The sequence below is a fragment of the Meles meles genome, chromosome 20 (assembly GCF_922984935.1).
Source record: "Meles meles chromosome 20, mMelMel3.1 paternal haplotype, whole genome shotgun sequence".
Taxonomy (NCBI): Eukaryota; Metazoa; Chordata; class Mammalia; order Carnivora; family Mustelidae; genus Meles; species Meles meles.
This window is the reverse complement of record NC_060085.1, coordinates 15751821-15774814: the sequence shown is the minus strand read 5'-3', so window position 1 is coordinate 15774814 and position 22994 is coordinate 15751821. Positions and strand designations below refer to the sequence as shown.

The window sequence follows — 22994 nt, the reverse complement described above, 5'->3', positions numbered from 1 at the left end:
GATCCTGTGCCCCTAGGCTTGCTGTGTGGTTTATGGGGTGGAAGGAGAACCCACAGGAGCAGGGAAGCCAGACACTGGAACCACAGGCAGCCCAGTGCCCACGATTCAAAGCCCCAGACGGGCTTGGATGCTTCATGCCCAGAACCCATATATTACTCCACACACAAATCAAGGAAGGTGCCCTTGTGGACATGTTCAGATTTCTTCTCTTGGCCTTTTCCAGCCCCCATCATTCATTCACTCATTCATTCCTTCTTCAAAGCAACTCCGATCATGGAAAACCCTTCCTGCGCTGTGAAACCCTGCCTCTCTGTAAATTCCTAACTGGCCTTGGGCAGCGCGTCTCCTCTGTAAGGTGAAGGGGTGCCGCGAGCTTTAGACGTGCTGCGGGTAAAGTGCCTGGCGCCGCCGACGCAGTTTCCGCAGCGCAATCGGGCAGGAGACCAAGAGAAATCTGGGCTTGCGTGACCCACAAATATGATTCCTTTGCAAAACAGGGCTCACAAGGGCTCTCCTGTCGCCGGGACAGTGAAAAGAAAGTTGATGGATTTCCCCAAGGGTGACGTTCCCGCCTGTAGAAAAGAAGGGTTGTTCACCCTCGGCCCGGGACGGGAAGACTAGCCCGGGAAAGTGGCAACAAGTCCCAGCACCCTGGGGGGGGAGGGGCCGGCGCTGCAGCAGGAAGGGGAGGAGGGGACAGAGGAGGGGACAGGCCCGGCCAGCCCCGGCTCCCGGGCGCAGGGCGGAGCCCGGGACGGCGCACCCGCACGCAGGTAGCTAGCCCGGGCGGAGCGCAGCGGGTGCCAGGCTCCGGCGCCCACGGCCGCCGTGCGGAGCCACCGGCCACAGCCGAGTTCCCCCACCGAGACCGAGGCTCCCGGGAGCCATGGCCGTCCAGAACTTCGGGGTCACAATCGCGCTGCTGGGGGTCCAGCTGCTGGGTGCCGTGCTCCTGCCGCGCGGAGCGGGTGAGTGAGGTGTGGCAGCAGCGGGTGGCGCAGAGTGGTGTTGGTTACCCGCAAGGAGGGTCCCGGCGGAGAGTGCGGAGGCGCCGAGGGTCTCCGGGTGCGGAGGATACCGATTCGAGTCGGGGGCGACGCAGTAGGAATGCACCGACGGCGCGGGGTCCCCGGAACTGCCCGGTTCCAGGGCGCGCGGCGTCGGGCCAGGTGGCCGTGCCGTCCTGAGTTCCGAGCGACCTCGTCCTGGGCGCGGTACCTGGTAGTGCCCCCGAGGGGGGAGCCCGGCCGTCGGGGAGATGAGCCCCGCGCCCACCGCGCAGGAGGAAGTAAGAACGCGCCCTGGCCGAGTCCCAGGGACTGCGGCGCACCAGGGGCCTCAAACGGGTGCTCGGTTGGGGGCGCCGGGGCTGGGCGTGGGGAGGGAGCTATCCCCTCCTGACCCACCCACCACCTCCTCGCCTGGGCCAGGGAGAAGGTGCAAGAAAACTGTGGTTTGGCGCCCGATGACCCACCCTTGTCCCGGCCCGCGCGCTGCATTCTAGCTACATTCATTTGAAAATGAAAGCGCCAGGCTGGAGAAGGCCGCCAGGCGTCGGTGCCACGGAAACGTCGCAGTCCCGCTCCTCGCGCCCCTGGGTAGAGTCTGCACTTTGACCGCCCAAGGGGGTCAGCGAGGGGGCGTTTCAGAGAAGTGTGACTTTCCAGTTGTTCCGGTTGGGGGCAGGGACCGCCACCTCCCCCTGCCTCTGAGCACCGCCTGTGCCTGCGGGGAGGTGTCCTTCGGGTCCTGCAACTATCAAAATCCAGAAACAAGCAGGTGTCTTCGTGTACGAACTTGACTGGAGGCCTTTCTCGAAACTAGCACAGTTGGTCTTTGGTTATTCTTTGCCGCAGCTAAGGGGGGTTTGTATTTGGCAGGTAGGTGGATTCGTGTGAATTAAGTAAGGAATCAAGGCAAGCTGGTGCGGCGAACTTTGGTGTTCTGGCAAATGCCACCGTTACAAACCCACAGGAAAGCTTCCTGGTTCCTTCCTCCAACAGCATCGGGAGACATTTCTGCGCGGTTCTTAGAACGTTTTAAGACCTCATTGGAAACCTTGCATATGTAAGCATATTTGCTGTTAAACACATTTACTGTCAGACTGAATTCTCCAGATTTCCTTTAGAAAAAAATTCAGTTTAAGACTAGAGTGATTTCGTGAGTGAAAATGTGTGCAAATGTGTGTGAGGAAAATGCATGTTCCATCACACTTGGGAGCAGTATGGAAATGGGAATTGAGATGTTTTGCATTGTCTGTGATACCCAGAACTCCTCCAGTAAGAATACGGTGTAAATCAACGCATTAGTCATGACGAGGGTGATATGCTGGCCTGAACTGGCCTTTGTTAATGCGCCTGATTTCTCCCGTGGCCTGGAAAGGGGGCCATTTTGGTTTCTGGTAGCTCCAGTAGAATCCCTTCCTTCCAGGAAGTTCATGACTCTCGGAGCCGTGTCTCATGGCTCAGGCATGAATACCGGAAGCCTGGCAACTTCTCATCTCACTTTCTTAAATCCTTCCTGTAGTCCCCAGAACTGGCTCTGTGTGGCCACCTCTCGGGGCTGAACTGAGGACTGTGTCTTGGAGCTTAGACCTGTTGCAGAGTTAAAGCTGCTTTGCCTGACGTCTTGGGAGGGGCTTAACAGGTAGGGGTCGTTGAGGAGTTACTGGAGTCTGTCCGGAAAAGATGGCGACACCGTGAATTTGTTTTTTAAATCTCTGAACTCTGGGGCACCTGGGTGGCCCAGTCATTAAGAACCTGCCTTCAGCTCTGGTCATGATCCCGGAGTCCTGGGATGGAGTCCCACATCCAGCTCCTTGCTCAGCGGGGAGCCTGCTTCTCCCTCTCCCTCTGCCCCTCCCCCAATCCCAAGAACTGCTGAGATACCAGAGTCTGGGTCAGTGACCCCATTCTTGCCGCCATTGTTTTTTGCCAGAACTGTGAGAGTCATCGAACAATGTGTTCACTCACGCTCGATGAGTATGTGTGTTCACCATTCTTCAGATTCAAGTGAGGAGCTGGCGGCTGTTGTCTGGAATGTGTAACTGGCAGGACCGAGGATTCTTCCTCACCCTCACAGATTTTCATGACTTAGGGTCAGAGAGGGCTGTTCTGCAGACGGTAGGGGGATGCTCTGGTGCTGGACCATCAGGCTCAGCGTTCACCTCAGATGCTGCCATTTTGTCTGTCTGTACCCTGCCCGCACACACGCTCTCTTCTGGGGGTTCTCCCAGGCTCTCAAGGTAGCAGAAGGAAGTGGAAAACACCAGTTAAAATGTTTCAAGTAATAAATAGTTATTGTAGAAACACTGATAATAAATACAACCAACATGAAAAGAAATTAATATGAGCAAAGCACCTTGGTCATTTTGGTGCAATCTGAGTGTGTGTGTGTGTGTGTGTGTATGTGTAAAACCAAATGTGGAACCAACCATTGTATGGCTTTCACCAGTCCCATTGGATATTTAAGTTGCTTTCCACTTTTCCTGCTAAAAAACAGAACATGTCCGACTATAGGGGATGGGTTATGTCAATTCTGATAGGTCCGTTCAGTGAGAAGACATTAAAATTACACAGCCCAGGGACGACTGAGTGGCTCAGTTGGTTAAGGGTCTGCCTTCAGCTCAGGCCGTGATCCCAGGGTCCTGGGATCGAGCCCCACGTCAGGCTCTTTGCTCAGGGGAGAGTTGCCTCTCCCTCTCATTCTCCCTCTGTACTCTCCCTCCCTCTCTCTTTCTCTCTCTATCTCAAATAGATAAATAAAATCTTTTTTAAAAATCTTTTAAAAAATCACACAGTACAGATTCTATGCTGACATGAAATGATGTTAACCTTGCCTTGTCAGGGTTATAAAACAGTATAAGCTGGATTAGCTCATTTGGATATGTCTGGGAATGTGTTCTTGTTCACTGTGTTGTTCTGTACTTTCTTGATGATTCTGTCTGACTGAAACCCTGGAAATAAAACTGCTGGCATGAAGAGCAGAGAAGATGTTCAGGAGGATATGTCCTTCCCTGTAGCCTGTGGCGAGCTCGTTCTGTGGTCCTGGTGTACGTTCTAGCCAACGTGTGCGAGCAGCTGGTTCCCACACTCATAGGCTGTCCTCACTCTCTCAGTGACATCTAGAGAAGAAGGCTTTTCTTCCCTATAGTTCAGAAGCAGGGTGTGAACCATGTTCTAAGAATCTTTGGGGTACCCCAGCTAGATAGTACTAATAGGTGATTTTTTGTTGTCATTGCCAAAAACCAACCAAACCAAACCAAAAAACCCCAGGGGCACCTGGGTGGCTCACTCGGTTAAGCGTCTGCTTTCAGCTCAGGTCATGATCCCAGGGTCCTAGGATCAAGCCCCACAGCAGTGGGCTCCCTGCTCCATGGGGGTCTGCTCCTCCCTCTCTCTCTGCCCCTTGTCCCTACTTGAGCACGCTCCCTCTCTCTAATAAATAAATAAAATCTTAAAAAAAAAAAAAAAAAAGAACTGAATCCCTTGGCTATAACACAAGCCTCACCTGGGATTCTGCACAGCAGGGCTGACTTGGGTTTGGATGGGGTTTGCTTGTCGGAGGGACTCAGGATTGAGCTCAAGGTGGGTGGGGCAGTTGGGGGGGGCGGTGACAAGACCCCTGCTATGAAAGACTCGCAGCTAAGGCTCTCCACCTGACTGATTAAGAAAAGTTCATACCCTTTAATTATCATTCTAAATTATAAAAATTATCCCACAATCAAATTATTTCAAACCACTTCCGACAGCCTTGTAATTAGCCCTTCACCCTCTCGCAGGCAGCTCGCAACGTTCTTTTTTTTTTTTTTTTTTTAAATATTTTATTTATTTGACAGAGAGAAATTACAACTAGGCAGAGAGGCAGGCAGAGAGAGAGGAGGAAGCAGGCTCCCTGAAGAGCAGAGAGCCCGATGTGGGGCTCGATCCCAGGACCCTGGGATCACGACCTGAGCCGAAGGCAGAGGCTTTAACCCACTGAGCCACCCAGGCGCCCCAGCTCGCAACGTTCTTGACAACCAGGCCAGGAGAGCCAAGTTTCCTACCTCACCTCCCTGTAGCCTTGGTTTTGTAATCAGCACATCATTTTTTAAAATCACTAACTACTACTTGTCATAGCTAACACATATGAAGCATCCGCTCTGGGCCAGCCACTCTTCTGAGTATTTTATATGTAAGCATGTCTCACTTACCATCAGGAAATCGTTCTCTAAATTTTTTTTTAAGATTTTATTGAGTTATTCGTGAGAGAGAGAGAGAGAAGGAGGCAGAGGCAGAGGGAGAAGCAGACTCCCCTCTGAGCAGGGAGCCTGATGCGGGGCTCAATTCCAGGACCCCGGGATTACAACCTGAGCCGAAGGCAAATCCTTAACCAAATAAACCACCCACGCTCCCCTGACTCATTCTTTAAAACCAGGCATTCTGCATGAAAACACTAACTGATGATGCCCTGTGTCTCATTATTTCTTATGGGAAAAACTATAAAAACCCAAACCCCCAGCCGTTTCCAAAAGCATAATGAAACAGAAAGACACCCATCTATAATGAACAGCTGATTCCGTTCAGTGTAAAAGACAGAAGACATCCCTTCTGGATGGCCAAACAGTTTATGTCGTTCTCTGCGGACATCTGCTTTGTGTGTAGTAACTTGCTGAACAACCCCCCTCCAGCTGACGCTCAGGACATCTCCCCCAGACCCTGACACTCCTCCTATTGTATTTGCAATGTACGTCGAGACCTTCGGAGTGTTGTTTTGTTTTAAATGTTGTGTCGGTCTGTTTCCTCGATGGACACTGGCCAGAAAGAACTGTGATGGATGAAATAAAGTTTGAGTCATAAAAACTAAGCTGGGGGCGCCTGGGTGGCTCAGTCCGTTGGGCAGGTCAAGGTCATGATCCCAGGGTCCTCGGATTGAGCCCCTCATCAGGCTCCCTGCTCAGTGGGGAGCCTGCTTCTTCCTCTCCCTTTGCTGTTCCCCCTGCTTGTGCTTTCTCTCACTCTGTCAAATAAATTAATAAAATCTTTAAAAAAATAAATTAAATAAAAACTTTCTCCTGAGAAAGCTTTCTCCTGAGAAAATGTAAATTCAGGAGGTGTTCTTGAGGATGACTGCTAGCCTTTTACCCCTCTGTCCTCAAGCCACGTACCCCCACGAAGACCCCTGTATTGAGGGGCACAGTCAGGTGAAGTCACTTGCCCAGGGTTACCCAGCTGGTACATAGTGATGCTAAGATGGCAGCGCAGGTAGCCTGACCACAGAGCCTGGCTCCTGTCACCTGTGCACAGTGATAACCCCCACACACAGTGGGGCTCCTGAAGACAGCTTTTGCTAGTCCCCTCGGAGACAGACGAGTCCTTTCACTTAACAAAACAAGCAGGGGGCGCCTGGGCGGCTCAGTGGGTTGAGCCTCTGCCTTCGGCTCAGGTCCTGATCTCAGGGTCCTGGGATCATGCTCTGCATCGGGCTCTCTGCTCAGCAGGGAGCCTGCTTCCTTCTCTCTGCCTGTGGCTCTGCCTACTTGTGATCTCTCTCTGTGTGTCAAATAAATAAATAACATCTTAAAAAAAAAAAAAAAAGCAACACTTACTGAGTGCTGTGCTCATATTTGTTCTGGGGAGGCGTATGTGCTTTTAATAGTCAAGGAGTTTCAAGACTGCACTTAAAACACCTGGACACAGTAAAAAAAAATTCAAAGATAACGAAGGGGTATGTGGGCAGAAGCACACCCCTGTCCACCTCTGATGCCAGGCTTTCTCCCAGAAGCAGCCATGGTTTCTTGTGCATTGTTCCTGAGCTGTTCAATACGCATACAAGTTTACAAACATATGTACCTTCCTTCTTTATACAGCAGGAGCCTAACCATAGTATACAGGATAGGAAGGGTCTCACATGCATCTTGATTTTGTTCACTTTTTGTGATTTTGCCCATCTTGTGCTCACTTCAGATCAGAACATATGGGGACTGTCTTTCTTTTTGACAGCTGCATAATATTCCATGCCATGGGCACACCATGTCATATTTCACCAGCCCCTTACTGGTGGATTGTTTCCAGTCTTTTGTCTTAATTTATTTTATTTTTTAAAGATTTGACTGATTTATTTGAGAGAGAGAGAGAGAGAGAGAGAACATGAGCAGGGGGAGGGGTAGAAGGAGAGGGAGTACAGGCTCCTCTGCCAAGCAAGGAGCCCAATGCGGGGCTCAATCCCAGGACCCTGAGATCATGACCTGAGGCAAAGTCAGGCCCTTAACCCACTTAGCCACCCAGGAGCCCTGGTTTTCTGTTTTTATAAACAGAGTGTCAGTGACCATATTTGTAGTTGACTCTGTTAGGCATAGAGGCAAGTTTACCTGTGGGTGAAATTCCTGGAGGAGGGAATTACTGAGTCAAAGGATTTGTACAGAAAGTATCAAAGAATGCATGGAGCAAAGTGAGTAACAGAAGTGAGACAACTTGCCCAAGGTCACTGCTAATGAGTGCTGGGGCTTATCTATGAATCTGGGCAGACCCATTTCAGAGCGTAGGCTCTGCCCCTCCCCATGCTGCAGTTTGCTCCTTCCTTTCATCTTTCCAGTTGAAACTAACCATACGTTTTAGGCAGGAAACGTTTCAAACTTCCTTCTACATATTTACTTTTGGCTAAGTGCTCAGTGTGCCCAGAGTCCTATGCGTCAAGAAGACGGAGGCCAGGCATAGGTTCTGATAGCACTTCACGTTGACACTGAGGATCATTTGTTTTTACTGACTCTTTACATAGGTGAGTCTCATGGTTAAGGTGTAACACACACTAAGCTGCTGTAACACACAAACCCAAATGTGAGTCATGTGTATTTCTCGTTCATATAAGATCCCAAACAGGGGATCCCCTCCAAGCAGTGATGAGGACCCAGGCTCCTTCCACTTTCTTGCTCTGCTGTTTTCAACATGTGGCTTCCGTGCTCATCTGCATTAAACTGACAGAAGGCAGAAAAACACAAAAGGGCTCGTGTGGGAGGTTTTTATGGCCCGAGCATGGGAGTTGTTCCACATCATTCATGCTGCCATTCTCTTGACTAAATCTCACTGGCATGGAGCCATCCCATTGGAAGGGAGAGTGAAATGTAGTCTAGGTGTGACCCTGGAAGAAGTTAGCCTTGTCCATTTAGTAGGCAAGGAAGTGGGCAAAATGGGGAAAGCATCAGACTTAGAGAGTCAGGACATGCGGTAATGATGTCAAGCTTGTCAACGGTGAGCTTTAGGATGTGGGAAAGTTGCCTCACCTCTCTGGATCTCGGTTTTCCGATCTTTAATGTAGGGGTTTGGACCATGCAGAGGAAGCACCAGCCCTAATGTTTTATGAACTGATTTAAACCAAAGCTGATCTGTGGTCCTCCTGGAGAACCCTGAGCTCAGGCAAGTTCATATCCAGTGCCCATGAGCTTAGAGGCTGGAATGGTGCATGGCACATAGCTAGCATGTAATAAATTATGTGTGGACTGAACAGATGGGGATTCCAGGTCAACCCTCAAGCCAAGTCTTTTTAGGAGGGAACAAGCTCAGAGAAGCTAGATGACTTCTTTGAGTCCGCTGTTGGAAGGGGCTGAGGGCCCGAAGTTCTAAACCTCAGGCTACTGGCTCCAAATCCAATGCAGATTAGACAGAAGAGGAGGAAGAGGGAAGCTCAGTCCTGGAAAGTAGAAAAAAAGAGTGTGGATTGACAGAGGGGACCACAGCAATCTGTTCCTGCAGAGGGTAGAGGAGATCTCCCCTGCAGTCCAGGTTCTCAGCCTCACACCAGGACCTGGGAGCTTCACTGCCTAGAAGATGGGCTAAGTCTCTGCCGGTCCCCCTGAAACACGTGCTCAGGAGCCAGTGGGTGGGCGTGGGGGTTCCTGCGTTCCACAGGAACGCAACCCCGCTCCTGGAAACTTTCAAGGGAATCACCAGAAAGCGATGAGGACTTGCTCGTGATACAGCTTAGGAAGCAGGGTGTCAAGTCGTGTGTGTGCGCATGTGTGTGTGCAACGTGACTCATGTCATCTTGCTGTCTTTGTGTCAGCATGTCACGTGAGCTCAGGAAGAGAGACTGGCAGGAAGGAAGTCCCACTGCAAGCACCTGGCCTCGCGGGGTGGCTCAGCAGAGCTCCCTGTGCAGGGGATGGTTTGTTGGTGGCAGGGATGACCATGACAAGGACTTTGTACTGTCCTGCGTGTTCTCCCCATTCGAGCCCCTTTGCTCAAATCACCAAAGTATACAGGAGCATCGTTTTCTGGTGATTCCCTTGAAAGAGTGGGGGCATCTTTAAGTAACGAATTTGGAAACATCTCGAAAGCATCCGTTAAAACTGTTCCATAAGCACAATGTAGCTTTCTTCAAGTTCTAAGTGAAGCGTCGACACTCCTGACCCTTGGCGGCAGAAGACCAGACGATGCTGGGTGAGAGACACCACTTCTGCAAAAACATCCAAAGTACCGATCTGCTGCCTCTGTCCAGGATGATAAAAGACCGTCTCCAGGAGTGAGTTTCATCAAATTGTAACGAGTCCCTAGATGACGTGGAGTTTAAGTCAAGCTGTTGTTTTAAGGGTCAGGTCCGCCACACGGCCACGCACGATGCCCCCGATGCTGAGGAGGCTTCTGCAGCCCTTGATGATGTGTGGTCTAACTGGGAGCCAGGCGGGGATGGTGCCTGTCCCGGCACACACCAAGCCATCCAGACAGATGCCTTATCTTCCACTACTGATCTGGGGGTAGGAGCATCAGGCAGTTTCAAACAAAAATGTTTGGGTAAAGCAGTGTTGAGCCTGAAAGCAACTCGCAGGTGTTTGGTGAAAGGTCCAGGGACACCATGAGGGCTGCAGGGATAAAGCCCCTGAGTGTCAAGGGATGGGGACATCTCCTGGACCCAGACAGACACCCGGCTCTTGGGCAGAGTGACAGCCATGGTGGGGGAGAGGCCAAGAGCCAGCAGCGCAGAGGGAGGCACCGTGATATGTTGCTGCTCCCGCTGGGGCATCTGGGAACACTGGCTTCGGGAGGATTCAGCAGTGTTGAGGGGTCTCCTCCCTGCTGAGCGCTGTGGGCCAAGTCTGACTTGAGTTGGACCTTGGAGCATCTCCGAGGTACAGACAGACCCAGCCCTGCTCAGTCACCATGGCCTTCTGGGTTCTTGCTTACTGCTGCATGGCCTCTGTCCCCAGACCCTGCATCCCCAGTGGTCAGGAAACTGGTGGAAGGAGAGGGGAGCTGAGAGATGGAAGGATTTGAGCCAGAAGTCTCACCGGGCTCTCAGTTACCTGCTAGATTTGTGGAAGCAAGTCCATTTAGACAAGCGTTGGGATAGGGCAGAGCTTGGTTCAAATCTTGACTTCCCCACCTCTTAACTAGGCTGCTTGAGCTAGTTACTTAGCCTCCCTAAGACTCAATGTCCTCAGTTCCAGACGGGCACAGGGCATCGCCTTGTGGGTAGCTGGAAGTCTGTATGAAATCACGTCTGTAAATCACTCAGCAGGTCCGGTCTGGCCTCAAACAGATTTCTCAGTTAATGAGAATTGCTATTTCTTTGATTATTTAAGTTGAACCCAAGAAGAACTTGGAGATTTTCAAGAGCAGGTGATCTGGACGGAGCTGCCAGACCATAGTCTGTGTAACCAGGTCACTCGTGGGAGACATTTTGGTTGTTCTCAGACCTCTGCTACCCCTCGCTGTGCTTTGGTTACTGTCCCAGCAGGGGTGACTTCAGGCACATGTGTGGACATCTCGTGGGAAGTTCCTAGAAGTGAAGTTGCTGGACTAAAAATGGCAAGAAGTCAGGGCGCCTGGGTGGCTCAGTCGGTTAAGTGTCTGCCTTTGGCTCAGGTCATGATCTCAGGGTCCTGGGATTGAGCCCCACATCGGGTTCTCTGCTCAGTGGGGAGTCTGCTTCCCCCTCTGTGTCCCCCACCCTGCTCGTGCTCTCTCGTGTTCTTTCTCGATCTCTCTCAAGTAAATAAACAAAATCTTTAAAAATAAATAAATAAAAATAACAAGAAGGCATTGCCAGTGACACTAGAACAAGTTTTTAAAAAATTGTTTGTAAGTGAACACCTACACACACACACACACACACACACACACACACACACACACACATTTTCTGTTAGCTAAGGAACTGACCAGACCAGCTGTATGTAACTTTAACGCCACGCCCAGTTTCTCCGCAAAATGAATGAGAACATGCCAGTAGGCTTCTGAGGGTTATAGCTATTCTTGTGAGCAGGTGTCATACACAGAGACTGGGCTGGAATGTGCCAAGCCACGGAAGCAGCGCTGGACCCTTCGCCCCTCCCTTTAATCCCCTCGGAGAGATGAAGGAAGGTTACCCAACCGGCTTAGAAGTTGCTGACAATCTTATCAGGCACTTCAGCTTGAGGCTAAATCTGTGAGGAGCAAGTTCTCAACTTGTCCGAACATAGAAGATGTTTTTCAAATTGTCAGCTGTGTTTGGGTCACCTTTCAGAAGCCCATCACCACCCAATACAGCCGAACACTCACATCTACACCTTCCAGCCTCCCTGGTCTGTTCCTGTGTGGGAAACACAATCCAAGTTCTAGCCTGGAACCTGGGACCCAAGGAAGGTGTGTCCCACCGCCACCTGGAAAACCCATCTTCTGCTACATGTCCTGGGAGCTAGAGACTGGAAACAACCCAAATGTCCGTCATTAGAAGCCTGATTAAATAGATTATGGTACATCCCAATAGCAGAATGCTACGTGGCCATTTAAGGTTGTTTAAGGGTAACTTTCAGTGCACAGATGTGGAGGGACCCCCAAGATATATTACGGACAGGAAAATGTATGGTTCAGAACAGTGAGTATAGCACGTTGCCTGTTGGCAAAAGGAACGGAAATAAAATAAAATCAGTGCGGCATATAGATATAAACTTGTATATTCAGAGATCACCTGTGTAAGGATACGCAAAAAGCTGGGTCACTGGTTGCCCCTAACAAAACCCCCCAATTCACGATAAAATTAAGACTTTTCAATAATCTTTTTTTTTTACTTTGTGCTTCATGTATTATTTATCTAAATGTAAAATATTTTAAGCTTTATTAAGCTCAAATATACAGACCACAAGACTCACCAATCTCTATGGCACTATTCAATGAGTCTTGTCAAATGCATGATTCAACTTTCCCACCAATCTGCAAAGTTACTCCAGACCCCTTGGCCATCAATCCCCGGGCAACCGTTGATTTGCCTTGTAGCACCAAAGTTTTGCCTTAAAAGTGGTCTTTTTTTTTCCCATTTTATTTATTTTTTCAGCGTAACAGTATTCATTCTTTTTGCACAACACCCAGTGCTCCATGCAAAACGTGCCCTCCCCATTACCCACCACCTGTTCCCCCAACCTCCCACCCATGACCCTTCAAAACCCTCAGGTTGTTTTTCAGAGTCCATAGTCTCTTATGGTTCGCCTCCCCTTCCATTTTTTTTTTTTAATAAACATATAATGTATTTTTATCCCCAGCGGCACAGGTCTGTGAATCACCAGGTTTACACACTTCACAGCACTCACGATAGCACTTACCCTCCCCAATGTCCATAGCCCCCTCCCCCTCTCCCAATCCCACCTTCCCCCAGCAACCCCCAGTTTGTTTTGTGAGATTAAGAGTCATTTATGGTTTGTCTCCCTCCCAATCCCATCTTGTTTCATTTATTCTTCTCCTATCCCCCTACCCCCCCATGTTGCTTCTCCATGTCCTCATATCAGGGAGATCATATGAGAGTTGTCTTTCTCCGATTGACTTATTTCACTAAGCATGATACGCTCTAGTTCCATCCACATCGTCGCAAATGGCATGATTTCATTTCTTTTGATGGCTGCATAGTATTCCATTGTGTATATATACCACATCTTCTTTATCCATTCATCTGTTGATGGACATCTAGGTTCTTTCCATAGTTTGGCTATTGTAGACATTGCTGCTATAAACATTCGGGTACACGTGCCCCTTCGGATCACTATGTTTGTATCTTTAGGGTAGATACCCAGTAGTGCAATTGCTGGGTCATAGGGTAGTTCTATTTTCAACATTTTGAGGAACCTCCATGCTGTTTTCCAGAGTGGTTGCACCAGCTTGCATTCCCACCAACAGTGTAGGAGGGTTCCCCTTTCTCCACATCCTCTCCAGCATCTGTCATTTCCTGACTTGTTAATTTTAGCCATTCTGACTGGTGTGAGGTGATATCTCATTGTGGTTTTGATTTGTATTTCCCTGATGCCGAGTGACGTGGAGCACTTTTTCATGTATCTGTTGGCCATCTGGATGTCTTCTTTGCAGAAATGTCTGTTCATGTCCTCTGCCCATTTCTTGATTGGATTGTTTGTTCTTTGGGTGTTGAGTTTGCTAAGTTCCTTATAGATTTTGGATACTAGCCCTTTATCTGATATGTCGTTTGCAAATATCTTCTCCCATTCTGTCAGTTGTCTTTTGGTTTTGTTAACTGTTTCCTTTGCTGTGCAAAAGCTTTTGATTTTGATGAAATCCCAATAGTTCATTTTTGCCCTTGCTTCCCTTGCCTTTGCCGTTGTTCCTAGGAAGATGTTGCTACGGCTGAGGTCGAAGAGGTTGCTGCCTGCATTCTCCTCAAGGATTTTGATGGATTCCTTTCTCACATTGAGGTCCTTCATCCATTTGGAGTCTATTTTCATGTGTGGTGTAAGGAAGTGGTCCAATTTCATTTTTCTGCATGTGGCTGTCCAATTTTCCCAGCACCATTTATTGAAGAGGCTGTCTTTTTTCCATTGGACATTCTTTCCTGCTTTGTCGAAGATTAGTTGACCATAGAGTTGAGGGTCGATTTCTGGGCTCTCTATTCTGTTCCATTGATCTATGTGTCTGTTTTTGTGCCAGTACCATGCTGTCTTGATGATGACAGCTTTGTAATAGAGCTTGAAGTCCGGAATTGTGATGCCACCAACTTTGGCTTTCTTTTTCAATATTCCTTTGGCTATTCGAGGTCTTTTCTGGTTCCATATAAATTTTAGGATTATTTGTTCCATTTCTTTGAAAAAAATGGATGGTATTTTGATAGGGATTGCATTAAATGTGTAGATTGCTTTAGGTAGCATAGACATTTTCACAATATTTATTCTTCCAATCCAGGAGCATGGAACATTTTTCCATTTTTTTGTGTCTTCCTCAATTTCTTTCATGAGTACTTTATAATTTTCTGTGTATAGATTCTTAGTCTCTTTGGTTAGGTTTATTCCTAGGTATCTTATAGTTTTGGGTACAATTGTAAATGGGATTGACTCCTTAATTTCTCTTTCTTCAGTCTTGTTGTTGGTGTACAGAAATACAACTGATTTCTGTGCATTGATTTTATATCCTGACACTTTACTGAATTCCTGTACAAGTTCTAGCAGTTTTGGAGTGGAGTCTTTTGGGTTTTCCGCATATAGTATCATATCATCTGCGAAGAGTGATAGTTTGACTTCTTCTTTACCAATTTGGATGCCTTTAATTTCTTTTTGTTGTCTGATTGCTGAGGCTAGGACTTCTAGTACTATGTTGAATAGCAGTGGTGATAATGGACATCCCTGCCGTGTTCCTGACCTTAACGGAAAAGCTTTCAGTTTTTCTCCACTGAGAATGATATTTGCGGTGGGTTTTTCATAGATGGCTTTGATAATATTGAGGTATGTGCCCTCTATCCCCACACTTTGAAGAGTTTTGATCAGGAAGGGATGCTGTACTTTTTCAAATGCTTTTTCAGCATCTATGGAGAGTATCATATGGTTCTTGTTCTTTCTTTTATTAATGTGTTCTATCACATTGATTGATTTGCGGATGTTGAACCAACCCTGCAGCCCTGGAATAAATCCCACTTGATCGTGGTGAATAATCCTTTTAATGTACTGTTGCATCCTATTGGCTAGTATTTTGGCGAGAATTTTTGCGTCTGTGTTCATCAAGGATATTGGTCTGTAGTTCTCTTTTTTGGTGGGATCCTTGTCTGGTTTTGGGATCAAGGTGATGCTGGCCTCATAAAATGAGTTTGGAAGTTTTCCTTCCATTTCTATTTTTTGGAACAGTTTCAGGAGAATAGGAATTAGTTCTTCTTTAAATGTTTGGTAGAATTCCCCTGGGAAGCCGTCTGGCCCTGGGCTTTTGTTTGTTTGGAGATTTTTGATGACTGTTTCCATCTCCTTACTGGTTATGGGCCTGTTCAGGTTTTCTATTTCTTCCTGGTTCAGTTGTGGTAGTTTATATGTCTCTAGGAATGCATCCATTTCTTCCAGATTGTCAAATTTGTTGGCGTAGAGTTGCTCATAGTATGTTCTTATAATTGTCTGTATTTCTTTGGTGTTAGTTGTGATCTCTCCTCTTTCATTCATGATTTTATTTATTTGGGTCCTTTCTCTTTTCTTTTTGATGAGTCTGGCCAGGGGTTTATCAATCTTATTGATTCTTTCAAAGAACCAGCTCCTAGTTTTGTTGATTTTTTCTATTGTTTTTTTTTTTGTTTCTATTTCATTGATTTCTGCTCTGATCTTTATGATTTCTCTTCTCCTGCTGGGTTTAGGGTTTCTTTCTTGTTCTTTCTCCAGCTCCTTTACGCGTAGGGTTAGGTTGTGTACTTGAGACCTTTCTTGTTTCTTGAGAAAGGCTTGTACCGCTATATATTTTCCTCTCAGGACTGCCTTTGCTGTGTCCCACAGATTTTGAACTGTTGTGTTTTCATTATCATTTGTTTCCATGAATTTTTTCAATTCTTCTTTAATTTCCTGGTTAATCCATTCATTCTTTAGAAGGATGCTGTTTAGTCTCCATGTATTTGGGTTCTTTCCAGCTTTCCTCTTGTGATTGAGTTCTAGCTTCAGAGCATTGTGGTCTGAAAATATGCAGGGAATGATCCCAATCTTTTGATACCGGTTGAGACCTGATTTGTGACCCAGGATGTGATCTATTCTGGAGAAGGTTCCATGTGCACTAGAGAAGAATGTGTATTCTTTTGCTTTGGGATGAAATGTTCTGAATATATCTGTGATGTCCATCTGGTCCAGTGTGTCATTTAAGGCCTTTATTTCCTTGTTGATCTTTGGCTTGGATGATCTGTCCATTTCAGTGAGGGGAGTGTTAAAGTCCCCTACTATTATTGTATTATTATTGATGTGTTTCTTTGATTTTGTTATTAATTGGTTGATATAGTTGGCTGCTCCCACGTTAGGGGCATAGATATTTAAAAGTGTTAGATCTTCTTGTTGGACAGACCCTTTGAGTAGGATATAGTGTCCTTCCTCATCTCTTACTATAGTCTTTGGCTTGAAATCTAATTGATCTGATATAAGGATTGCCACCCCAGCTTTCTTCTAATGCCCATTAGCATGGTAAATTGTTTTCCACCCCCTCACTTTAAATCTGGAGGTGTCTTCGCGTCTAAAATGAGTTTCTTGTAGGCAACATACTGATGGGTTTTGTTTTTTTATCCATTCTGATACCCTGTGTCTTTTGATTGGGGCATTTAGCCCATTAACATTCAGGGTAACTATTGAGAGATATGAATTTAGTGCCATTATTAGCCTGTAAGGTGACTGTTACTGTATATTGTCTCTGTACCTTTCTGATCTACTACTTTTAGGCTCTCTCTTTGCTTAGAGGACCCCTTTCAATATTTCCTGTAGAGCTGGTTTGGTGTTTGCAAATTCTTTCAGTTTTTGTTTGTCCTGGAAGCTTTTGATCTCTCCTTCTATTTTCAATGATAGCCTAGCTGGATAGAGTATTCTTGGCTGCATGTTTTTCTCGTTTAGTGCTCTGAATATATCATGCCAGCTCTTTCTGGCCTGCCAGGTCTCTGTGGATAAGTCTGCTGCCAATCTAATATTTTTACCATTGTATGTTACAGACTTCTTTTCTCGGGCTGCTTTCAGGATTTTCTCTTTGTCACTAAGACTTGTAAATTTTACTATTAGGTGACGGGGTGTGGACCTATTCTTGTTGACTTTGAGGGGGGTTCTCTGCATCTCCTGGATTTTGATGCTTGTTCCCTTTGCCATATTAGGGAAATTCTCTCCAATGATTCTCTCCAATAGACCTTCTGCTCCCCTCTCTGTTTCTTCTTCTTCTGGAATCCCAATTATTCTAATGTTGTTTCGTCTTACGGTGTCACTTATCTCTCGAATTCTCCCCTCATGGTCCAGTAGCTGTTTGTCCCTCTTTTGCTCGGCTTCCTTATTCTCTGTCATTTGGTCTTCTATATCACTAATTCTTTCTTCTGCCTCATTTATCCTAGCAGTGAGAGCCTCCATTTTTGATTGCACCTCATTAATAGCTTTTTTGATTTCAACTTGGTTAGATTTTAGCTCTTTAATTTCTCCAGAAAGGGCTTTAATATCTCCAGAGAGGGTTTCTCTAATATCTTCCATGCCTTTTTCGAGCCCGGCTAGAATGTTCAGAATCGTCATTCTGAACTCTTGATCTGACATATTACCAATGTCTGTGTTGATTAGGTCCCTAGCCTTCGGTACTGTCTCTTGTTCTTTTGTTTGTGGTGATTTTTTCCGCCTTGTCATTTTGTCCAGATAAGAGGATATGAAGGAGCAAATAAACTACTAAAAGGGTGGCAAAGACCCCAGAAAAATGCGCTGTAACCAAATCAAAAGAGACCCCAAATTGTGGGGGGGAGAAAGGGGATAAAAACAGGTTCTGAAAAAAAAAAAAGAAAAAAAATTTAAAAAATAAAACAAATTAAAAAATATAAAAAAGAAAGAAAAAATATATATATTTAGATGAACTAGTCAAAAAACGTTAAAAAAGAAAAGGGTAAAAGTTTTAAAAAATTTAGCAGAAGAAGAAAAAAGAAAAAAGAAAAAAAAATTGAAAAAAGAAAAAAAAAATTGAAGTAGCCGCAAGACTAAAGAATCATGGGGAGAAAGCCATGAGTTCCGTGCTTTGCTTTCTCCTCCTCTGGAATTGCTCTGCTGTCTTAGGGATTGAACCTGCTGTCTCCTTGATAGATGAACTTCGTCCTGGCTGGATATTTTGTTGATCTTCTGGGGGAGGGGCCTGTTGTAGTGACTCTCAAGTGTCTTTGCCCGAGGCGGGATTGCACCGCCCTTACCGGCGGCCGGACTAAGTAATCGGCTTGGGTTCGCTTTTGGGAGCTTCTGTTCCCTGAACGCTTTCCGTAGAGTTCTGGAGGACGGGAATGAAAATGGCGGCCTCCCAGTCTCCGGCCCGGAGGAGCCGTGAGCCTGGGGCCCCACTCCTCAGTGCGCCCCCAGAGGACAGCACCCAATCACTCCCGTATCCCCAGCCTCTAGCCGCGCTCCGAGCTCACCCAGCCCGCGACCAGTTCAAGGTAACCCCGAGCTGAGAGTTCAGTCCTCGGCTCTGTCTCTGCAGCCGGCTTCTCCATTCTAATACCTGCGAGCTCTCCAACACTCTGACACCCCCGATCCTTCTGTGACCCTGCGGGGCCTGGGGCCACGCTGACCCCGCGTGGGCTTCACCCTGGTTTAGCCTCTGGAGCAATGTCCCTCAGTGGAACAGACTTTTAAAAGTCCTGATTTTGTGCTCCGTTGCTCCGCCGCTTGCTGGGAGCCGGCCCCTCCCCCCGCGGTCTATCTTCCCGTCGTTTTAGATTCACTTCTCCGCCAGTCCTACCTTTCAGAAAGTGGTTGGTTTTCTGTTTCTAGAGTTGCTGTTCTTCTTCTCTTTGCTCTCCCGTTGGATTTGTAGGTGTTTGCAATGTTTAGATAAGCTATCGAACTGATCTCCTGCTACCTGATGTAGTCTCAGCCTGCTACTTCTCCGCCAATTTGACTCCTCCTTAAAAGTGGTCTTAAGTTAAAATAAATTTTTTTTCAAAGCCAAGTATGAGTGTAGCAATCAATAGTTTTGTTTAAAAAAGGGTTTTGTGAATGTAAAGACCGTCTTCAAAAAGTCTGTAGTTGCTTCCTGCAAGAATTTGGTTGTGTAGAAGGACCGGAAGAGATGTATGAAGTCACTAGGAATTGGGGAACTCACAACCAAAGTTGCCTTCTCCACACAGAGCGACTTTTCTTGAAGAGCAAATTGCTGCGTCTCTCACCCTATCCACTCTAAGAGCCCAGCACTGAGCAGGCTTAGGGAATTTGATTTTTGCCTAGGAAGTCTTTGAAGGATCTAGCACAGTCTTAGGCCATTAGGTAATAAATCCCATCCATTCCACAGATCTTGGAGGCCCTCTGTGCTAGACGGTTGACATACAGAGGTAGGAAACCCTAGTCCCTCACTCTCTAGGGACTTACCATCCAGAAGGGATTCAAACATGTACCCTGGGGGCTACAAATTAGAGGTCTAGAGGCCTTGATACAGTTCTGTTTGGTGTGTTTTGGAAAAAAAAAAAAAGCTGAATTACAAAGGATTTAGTAAAGCATGCACCTCTGATTCAACCAATGTCCTATGTTGGCCTTTCTCTTTACATTGCCTGCCTGGTGCCCGAAAGCATGAGTTTGAAACACTGTCCAATGTGATAAGTACGCTTAAAAGATATATGTAGGGCGCCTGGGTGGCTCAGTGGGTTAAGCCTCTGCCTTCTGCCTGGGTCATGATCTCAGGGTCCTGGGATTGAGGCTGACATCAGGCTCTCTGCTCGACGGGGAGCCTGCTTCCCCCTCTCTTTCTGCCTACTTATGATCTCTGCCTGTCAAAAAAAAAAAAGATATATGTATAATAACTACAGTAAAGTTGGTGATGGAGACCAGCTTTCACAGGCAGGAAAAGAGAAGGAGGCAGACAAGGTGTCCCGGTGTCTGAGGTCTGTGGGACATCATAACAAACCGTGAGGAAGACTCAGGGTTGGAAGTGCGTCTCCGTCATTCATGACCAATAATCCCACAGTGTCGTCCTGATATTTCCAGAGCATTTTCCCACCATCTCTGAAAAGACAACTTGCTAAGTGAGCCACTATCTGGAAAAACGTAATTAAGGGTGATTCTTCAACATCCAGATGGCCAACACAAAAAGATGCCCAGCATCACTCATCATCAGAGAAATGTAAATCAAAACCACAATGCGATCTCACCTTACACCTGTCAGAATGGCTAAAATCAAAGCCACAAGAAACAACAAGTTGTTGGCAATGATGCGGAGAAAGGCGAACCGTCTTACATTGCTGGGAATGCAGCAAACTGGGGCAGCCACTCAGAAACAGTATGGTGGTTCTGCAAAATGTTAAAAATAGAACTACCCTAGGATCCAGCAATCATACTACTAGGTATTTACCCAAAGAATACCGAAGTACTAATTCAAAGGGATACATGCATCCTGCTGTTTATGGCAGCATTATCGACAACAGCCAAATCGTGGAAGCAGCTCAAGTCTCCATTGATTGATGAATGGATAAAGAAGATGTGGTATATACATATACAGATATACATATTTATACCACATCCTATTTATCTATCTATGTAATACCTGTATAGACCATACACACAGACATGCACACGTACACAATGGAATATTACTCGGTCATAAAAAAGAATGAAATCTTGCCATTTGCAACAACACAGATGGAGCTAGAGAGTAGTATGCTAAGTGAAGTAAGTCAATGAGAGAAAGACCATTATCATATGATCTCCCTCTTGTGTGGAATTTAAAACCCAAAACAAACATGCAAAGACAGGGGAAAGAGAGAGAAAGAGACAAACCAAGAGACAGACTCAACTAGAGAATAAACTGCTGGGTACCAGAGGGGAGGAGGGGTGAGGGATGGGGGAATCAGGTGATGGGGATTAAGGAGTGCACTTCTGGTGAGCACTGGGTATTATATGAAAAGTGTTGAACCACTGTGTTGTACACCTGAAACTAGGATTACAGTCTATATTGACTAACTGAAATTTAAATAAAAACTTAAAACAAGTAGTGATCCTTCAACATGATTTATAAATGGAGACCAGCTATAGGAGCAAAACAGAATGTACTTGAATGAGGAGCAAATGCCTCATTGTGCTGGGGTTTTCTAGTTGGTTTTTTTCCCATCCTCCTCTTCCTTGATAATAGCACTTAGCAGTAGAATCAGCTCCTACTGTAAAGAAGGAATATGGTTCATGAAAAGGAAAGTGCTCTAAACCACAGTCTCTTCTTTCTGTTTCTTTCTTTCCCCCGCCAACACAATGTGCTCTGGGGTCAGGCTCCTCAAAACCCTCATCTCGGCATTCTTGGTCCACCAACCTTGTTTTTTATCTCCCTGAATTTTTAGGGTCATGGCCTTGAGATCACTGGCTAGTCCCAATACTGGCACTGTCCAGGTGCCAATATGATCGTCCTTGTTGATGTCATTTGTTCCATGGTGGTTGAACCCCTGTAATACCCATTCTTGTGGACTTAAGACCTTCCATGTCAGTATCTTCTGCAGCATCCATCCTCATGGACAAAACACCTTCCATAACAACCGTTCTTCTATAGTGGCCCTCCTCAGTGACATCTTCCATAATTGTTGATCTTGTTGATGTAAAACCTCCCATAATCACCACACTCTAATGTCATGTATTCTCTAACGGCCCTCCTCATTGACATAACACCCCTTGGGAGCTGTCCTAGCCCCTGTGGGTGAGGAAAGTATGTGTCTGTCTGACCCCAAAGATTTCCTGGAATGTGCCGCCTTCCTCTGCTGACCTGTTTTACTCTGGGCCTGTTTTACTCTGGGCTACCCGGTTTGCCAGAGAAATCACTTTGTTGACCTGGTCTGTGGTCGTTTGAGAGAGCTTCATTCGGAGACTTATTGTCCAAGTCAGGCTTTGTGGGTTGACACCCCTCTGCCCTTTAAGAATGTCAGAAACATTAATAACAGCAAGTGGTACTGATCCCTAATCCCTAAAACAAGAGATTCAAACAGAAGGATGTGTTCCCAGTTGGCTGCCCTGGCTCTTGCCAGGTTGATCACCCACCCTTCCCGGTTATGTCCCCCTGAGTAACCAAGAGTTTGGGCCTTTGCAATTAAGAAACTGGTAGACCTATGGACCCCCAAAGATCATTGCACCCCTCTCTCAGCTGTCACTTGGTGGAGGCTGACATCCCCTGGTTGCAAATGCTGCTGTCGGTCCTTTTGGTTGTGGCAAGAATGGAGTGAGGGGTGAGGCAGGTGGTGGTCACCCTCCAGAGTGTAGATCGTTGCTGGAGCATCAGGAATCAAGGTAGGGGAGGAGGTGGTGAAGACGTCAGAGATGGCAGGTGGAGCAGACATCATCCCTTGCCAAGGGTTTGTGGTTCATGAGGACGGTTGGGATCAAGAGAGGGGCTCAAACTAGGCACACAGGCTTGTTTTGGATCACTAGGCTCCTGCCTCCCTACAGAGCACAGTGTACTGTCCCAGGGGCCTCTGCACTAGGGCAAGGGGTAGCGTTGATACTCAGAGTGGATGCTGGAAAAGCAAACACGGTACTTCTCTCTGTGTTGGTGGTGTTGTTACACACTGAAGAAGCTCCCTCCCAGCCACGGTTGGAGCGAATGCTTTGGTCCCAGCTGCCCAGCAGCCTATGACCTTGAAGGTGTACATCTTGGAGTAGCAGCCATGCATGGGCTCCAGAGTTAGGCAGTCCTGGGTTTGAAACTTCCCTGTGCAACTTCCCAGCTGTGATTGTGAACAGTTTACCTAAAGGATATGTGTAGAAAGTACGTGGCATGTGGCAGATGCCAAACACATAGGGATGGTAGGTTCTGGCCATCATTCCTGGAGGCCACCTCCCACCAGCCCCCAGCTCTGGCCAACCCCTACACAGCCTAACACTTCTGGGCTCTTGGGAAATTAAGACCAGGCTTCCCATTGGCTCTCTCTCTCTCTCTCTCTTTCGGACATCTGGTTTTCATCTGAGGACGCTCTCCTTGCTCTCACTCTGCCCACGGGGCCAAGTGAGACGACCAGCCATGAGCTTTCTCCATCCCAGCATCAGCTTCCCTCTGACACACTTCTCCACCACCCTCCCCAGAACCTTCCAGCATCTAGACACTGAAGTTCTACAGTGAATACAATGAGTTTAAACATCCTCG

At 47.0% G+C, this 22994-nt stretch overlaps 1 protein-coding gene across 3 annotated transcripts in view; it reads left to right on the top strand.

The window, feature by feature from the left end:
• Positions 1-761: 761 nt before the first annotated feature.
• Positions 762-22994, top strand: part of CDCP1 (CUB domain containing protein 1) — a 67380-nt gene continuing 45147 nt past the window's right edge. For all 3 annotated transcript variants that reach the window (XR_006816479.1, XM_045991622.1, XM_045991621.1), the window contains exon 1: positions 762-968. Coding sequence is in view for 2 of the 3 variants with exons in the window: in XM_045991622.1 (XP_045847578.1) it covers positions 887-968 (82 nt within the window). In the remaining variant the exon portion in view is untranslated. The remainder of the gene's footprint in view (positions 969-22994) is intronic.